This window comes from Olea europaea, unplaced genomic scaffold, assembly GCF_002742605.1.
Source record: "Olea europaea var. sylvestris unplaced genomic scaffold, O_europaea_v1 scaffold2969, whole genome shotgun sequence".
NCBI classification, from domain to species: domain Eukaryota; kingdom Viridiplantae; phylum Streptophyta; class Magnoliopsida; order Lamiales; family Oleaceae; genus Olea; species Olea europaea.
The window spans coordinates 1,152-7,852 of NW_019248314.1; the positions used below are offsets into that span (position 1 = coordinate 1,152).

Consider the following 6,701-nt stretch of genomic DNA (forward strand, 5'->3'; position numbering starts at 1 on the left):
AATTATGGACTTTGACATAAATTAAAATATAGATTTTAATCCTAAGACTTAATTACCTTCAACTTGGTTTGTGTATGAATAAATATTCACTTACGTGGAGATTTAAAATGGGCTCGGTTGATTTATAATACAACATTCTTGGTGAGTCAAACTAATTAATTTCTTAACTAAATAAATAATATAATAACATTTGTTCGATTAAAATAAGAAATTGAATAAAATACCAAAATAAAATCTGTATTGGCAAAATCAATAGTAGCCCTCGATACAAAGAGAAAAAAACTAAACTTTGATTATCCATTCAGCATAGTCAAATATTACGTACCAAATATGTATATATACGGGACTATTTACATCATACACTCCTATGGTTACAAAAATGGAAGATTGCACAGCTGAATGAGTTTTTTATGCTATCAACTTATCCTATTTTTGTCTTCCTTTTGTTAAATGATGCACACATTTACGATCCAGCCATTTACTTCAATTATGAGTTTTCTTCAACTCCAACATTTTCTATTTATTTTCGACTATTCTGTTTGATGATATTCACAGTAGCTATAGCAGTTCGGTTGAAAAACCGTGCAGTAAAGCCATTAGCAGCAGAGAGAACAGAACCATTGGGGCATGGAGACTGCAACCTCGGGATAGAGAGTGAGCACCGACTAGATGTACTGACCCAGTAAGTTCATCCTTCAATTTAATGCTTGATGAGCCTGGAATCAACAAGAAATTAGACACAGTAAGTAAAATGTCAAGATTTATCGCAATATTCATCCACTAGGAACCGCCAAAGTTGTCTAACTTGACGTGGGAAGCATTGAGAATATTGACACGATGTCAAGCATTTCTATTTGAATCTAATGATGAAAACAGATAGTCTACTCCAATTACCCTAGATATGCAAGATTTTCGAGTTATAGTACAATTATAGCTTTAATGCCCAACTTGATATCACAATTTAGATATTCAGAAGTGCCCCTTTGAGAAATGCTGCTTGAGAAAAAGCACAAGAACACAAGAGCCACTTCGAAGAAATTCTTGAAAGGGCATTACTAATCAACGATTCCTTAACTTAGTAAATCTCTTTCTTATTATTTTTCATACACTGTATCCTCATTTTAAAAATGTAGTTAACAGGCATAGCACATTGGTCAAGGGAACTATGTTACAACATAATATACGAGTGCCGCGGCAAAGTAGACATTCTCCAAATTGAAGAAACGAACCAAAACAGAAAAGAAAAGAAAGAATATTACACCAGATACCGTAATTGGAATTTTACAAATGTAGCTTGAGTTTCAACATAATCCTCAGAAAGATCCAAACTACTCAATTCAAATTTCCAGATCCAATATGCTCATCATCACCCAATTGCAAATAACAACCCACAAACCACACCAGCAATGTTAACAGAAGAAAGCAAAACAATTTAGCAGAAGAGATTTCATGCTTTCTCATTCTCCACCACATATAGTCCGAAACTATCAATTAACTGATACTATTTTCCAGGGCTATTAAGTTGGCTATAGGAAGCTGTTATTAGTTGCAATGTAAGAAGGTCCTCCAAGGTAAGAGTTTTACAAGGATCCATAATAGACCTCTGGCAGTCAGACATATATAATTTAAGTTACTTAATTTTTTGATTTTGGAGAATGGGAAAAGTAGTATACGAGTGTGACAGTGACAGTGACAGTGGCAGTGACCAAATGGAACCTAGGAATTAGTCTCTAGGATGGGATTTTTAGTTGGTTTGGTTTTAGTTTAATGGAAAAGGCTTTAGTAACAAGTTTCTGGAAATTTAGGGATTTCTATAAGCAATCCGTGGTCAACATTTTCCATGTTACATTCCATCTTGGATCAGCCAAGCATGTTGATGCAAATTTAAAAACAGATAAATATATTGACAAGTAGAACAACTTCAAATCAACCCGCCAGTTTGGAATCTAGCAGGAAAGTGAAGACAAGGACATTGACTATTATTGTTGCATTTGCATCAGAATGTAGATGCACAATCCCATCAAATGTATGCACATGCTTGTATACTTACAGTTATATTCAGTCCATCCAATTGTTTGGTTTTCAAGATCATAAAGCACCAGCTTATTTGAAAGAACCAAATCTGTAAACATACATTGAACTGAAATTAGACTAAAGAAGCATAAGGCTATCAAATGATATGTTCATCAGACCAAACAAATCCAAAATTAGATGATGACAGAAAAATATCGTATAGGCTTCCTTCAAAAGGTACATAATCTCATATTAACAAGGTATGGCACTTAAAATTGATTAACTATAATGTTGCTTCTGTTCTTTTCAGGGTCAAATTTTTTACATTTCTGCTCATTTTGCTATAGCCTCATGAGCAACGCCATGACCCCTAATTGACAAAATGGATGCTCTCCTAAATCCAATCAGATATCAGTTAAAAGTGATCCAGAAATAAATGAGTGCGATTCAGAAAACCTGGGAGATATTGAACAGTTTGGTTAAATAATAAAGTATCATCAATGTTGGCTCTAGGTACCAATTATTAGTTGCTAAAGAAATTGAAAAGTAATAGCCCAACACAAGTTTTAATGTCAAAATGCCATCTGAATTAAGAGAGCAGGGGCTAGAAAAGGGAAAGGAAGAGAAGCAGCAATCTAATCAAGTACTTCAACAATTTGATAATTAATCAGAATTAAAAGTAGTAGCCGGAAAAATCACATGCATACCTCCTAAAAGAGTAATGTTCTGTTTATCTTGGGATTGCAGTCCACTATTTTGAAAACCAAGACACATCAAGTCTTCCTGTCAAAAATTAAAATTGTACAGATTTGAGGCATAAGCTTTGATGATGTGGGAAGAGAGAGAGAAAGAGAGAGAGCACAGATATTTTGCAAGACAAGAAATACTAGAAAAACATTGGTGATGTAATTTCCAACATAACCTGAACTTATTTTCTCTCTCAAATAGCCTTTCCCTTCTGTCAAAAGGAAGAAATAATACAGAATTCCACTGCACTTGGGCTATGGTGCAGAGGAAACGACCAAATAAATAGAACTCTCCAAAAAAAAAAAAAAGAAAAGAAAAGAAAATAGAGAAGCTTGTAATGTAAGCTAAACTGAATTTTGTCTTGGAACTCTCTCATGTTGGTGGTAGCGAGAGATTTCAACCATGTAGTTTTCACACAAAGTTAAAAATAATCTGTGAATTACCATTTGCACAATTTTCCGCGGTATTATGTTGAAAACCCTCTAGCATATTTTTAATATAAGTTGCATAGAAACACGACACATAGACCACACAACATAGAGCGACATATGATTTTTCTAGAAAGTAGGGAATAGGCATGCCAGGGAAACGTCAATCTAATTTCTTTAAAATCTTAAATATATTGGATACGGAACATGCCATGTTGAACATTTGCCCGAAGAATGTCCCTAAAGTATCGTTAGAAATTAAAAACATATAATAAATAGGACAGGGATGTGGTGTGTGGGACCCATGCCATGGAGTGTCCTAATACGTATTGGACATGCACATGCTGCATCGTAGGAATGTCCATGCATCATTGTTTTTAACCATCCCATAACAGTTAAAGCAGTCATTTTCTGGTTCAGTTTTGAAGTTCACGTCAAACTGAAATAAGAATTGAATTAATATATTCCACACAAGTGTCTTGCTTTATTAATCAAGTTTAACTAAACGTATAACTGACACCAAACAGCTGCAGGTAATCCCCGAGATTTTCCACAAGTGAGAAGTATCCAGAATGTTATTCACCAATACTCACAGGCCAATGCATCACGATTTGCAATAACCAGTTCAATATGGCTCAGGTTTTGAGAATGAGCATGAACAAAATGCAAGACCATAAAGTGTACATACAATTAACTAAATTGATCTCTGCAGTTATAGGTTTCTTGAATTTTCTCGTAAGTAGTTGTGTGATGATGATAGTGTCAGTGTCAGCGTAACTCAATATACTCATATATAATATCAGAGAGAAATGGTACCTAAACCTTTTGATGGAATTATGAATATGATGAAAATGCTATCAGTTTTCTAGGAAGTTATAACTTGGTAACGGCAAAAGCAGGTATCAGATTCTTCTTTATATTACCGATTCATTTGCTGTTACAATCTGTAAAGAAGGGATGTTAAAGAGCTGGTTGTATAGAATCAAGTAGAGGTGAAAAAAATATGTTTAGGGAGAGCCCTGAGAGAGAAAGGATGAGAGACCGAATTTGAGGATTTTCCAGAGGATGATTATAGCAGAATAATTAAGAATACCAGGACTTGGGATAGAAGATGCATCAGATTAGATGATCCCAAATTCTCAACAAGCTATCTGAAAATATTTTCTATCCATCAGAAAATAGTGTCTAAGATCATAGGAGAAACTTAAATAACCCTTCTTTTCCGAGCCCAAGTAAACTGGGGATTCAAGGGTCAGAGATTTTTCTTACAAGTTGACACTACATTTGGACCTATCAAAACCATTAAATATGCCAAACATACAGAAAGTAGGCAACAATTAGATGCCACCCCAATATTTCTCCATAATCACAAATATACTGAACTGTCCCTTTCACAAAAGCCAAAGAAAACTAAAATAGTCAACTGACACACCACTGCTTCCTAACAAGGATGGGCTTGAAGACTACTTATCCAAAGAACCAAGAGACATTGCACAGTGACCGAGGCAATTTTCTAGTGTTGCTCTGCTTTCATGAACCAATAGACAATAAATATATTGAATTATACTTCCCCTAGAGTAGGGGGCGTGATGCACAAGAAGTGCCTTAGAAGTTATTCATTGGAGTTTAGAGGAACTCAATTCTAACTTTTATTTCTGTTCATATAAATAGATCACCAAGTGCTAACATGAGAACACAGTATAACAATATTTGATAATACATAGGCTACTTCCAAAATTGACTACTCTTCACCAGCCAATACTGATAAATGAAAAGGGTAGCAACAATTGATTAACGAAAACAGAAATGTTTTCTGAAAGCCAAGTTTATCTCTAAATACCACTTTCAACAATTAGTAAGTAATGCAAAAAACAATGTTCTTCTGCTAAATTTCTACAAACTTCTATTAAATGAGAACGAGGCAGTTTTTAATCAATGACTAAATATTCATGAGAGCCAGTGAAGGCTTCTAAATTAAACCTAATATCTCAAATTATATGTGACGGTGCAGGCTTCTTATAACATGTAACAGCATTGATGAACAGGAAATTTCTATAAGCTTGTATTATCATGGTATTTCATTGTAAAGAAGCTTCTCACTTCATTTAATTATTGCTGCACAAATAATTAATCGAAGCAAGCATCCCTGACTTGTAGTATCATCACAAGTTTACATCCTAAGCCCTATGAATTGAGGACCAATACTGATGCTAGAAAGACCTAGAGAGGAAACAGAAGTAATTTCAGAAATTATGGAGCTCATTTATTCAACAAAGTGATTATGCATGACATGAGGTGGAAGCTGCAAAAGAAAAAATAAATAAATAAAAAAATCCATACTTTACCAGCTCATAATAGCTTTCTCATATCGTGACCCAACATTTTAACCACACGTAAAATAAAAAAAGTTTCAAGACAAAACGTGATTAGAGCAATAACGGATAATGCAAAAAAAAACCATGCTAAATAACAGAATGTACTTACAAAAGGGAACAAATATTCGCTAGGATAAACCTTCAGATGAAGCGAATTTTCAAAATGAAAAGTGACAGGGGGAAACGCATCATCAACGCTGCAGCAGATAGGAACAAAAGTTAAACCGTGTTGATTACCTGGTTTCCTAGTATTTCCAGAAACTTCAGCAAGCATACAAGTCAGAATGGAGATACATGCAAATGACCAAAATAAATGAGTGTACTTCAAGGAAGTAAAGTCGAAGGGCAATGCCAAATCAGGCAGTCAAGAGAATGCATTTTCTTAAATGAAACCAGTAAAATGTTACTGCCATTTTCCAGCGACCAAAGCAAAAATGACCTTATATAAATTGTTGTTTACAGAATCTAGTCTAGGTTGAACAAGAAACAGAAAAACAATTTCAAGTTACTAGATATGCTATTCAGTGTATTCATAATAAACCAAATATTTTCTGAAGGACGAATTGAGTTGAATTATTGGTTTCGTTAGTGACTACAAATGGCAAAAACATGAGAATAACATGCATCTATCTCAGCCCAGTTATTACAAACAAATTTGGGAGGAATCCATTTTTCTTATTTGACTTCAGTTTCCCTTGATAGCATTAGACAGTGAAGCTGCCATATTGTTGTGCATGTGGCTTATATAGAATAGAACACAGACCCTGGATCAAATGGGCCGATGTTGGCGTGGGTTTAATTCACTGTTTGGTTGTTAGGGACGCTGAATGAGTTGGGGGTGCGGGGGCAACGTCCCCGCGGTACGGTACAGGGGTATTTTCTGTACGGACCTTAAAGTTTTATATGGGCCCAGGCTAGGGTTAGTATAAATAATATGTTGTAACCCTATTTTTCACAACTGAATAAAGAAATCTCCGCTTCGCTCTCGTGGACGTAGGCACATCGCCGAACCACATAAAATTCTTGTATTGATTTTCGTTTTTCATCTTTTTAATATTGCGCATAAAATCCAACACATATTTAAAAACTAGGTAAAAAGGCCAAAATTATTGACTGTATTGTGTAACATTGTGCAGAA

The 6,701-nt window shown here is 34.8% G+C and overlaps 1 protein-coding gene across 1 annotated transcript in view; it reads right to left on the reverse strand.

The window, feature by feature from the left end:
• Positions 1-268: 268 nt before the first annotated feature.
• LOC111384668 (aspartic proteinase-like protein 2) overlaps positions 269-6,701 on the reverse strand; it is a 23,225-nt gene continuing 16,792 nt past the window's right edge. The window contains exon 10 of the mRNA XM_023008984.1: positions 269-716. Within this exon, the coding sequence (XP_022864752.1) occupies positions 559-716 (158 nt within the window). The 3' untranslated portion in view covers positions 269-558. The remainder of the gene's footprint in view (positions 717-6,701) is intronic.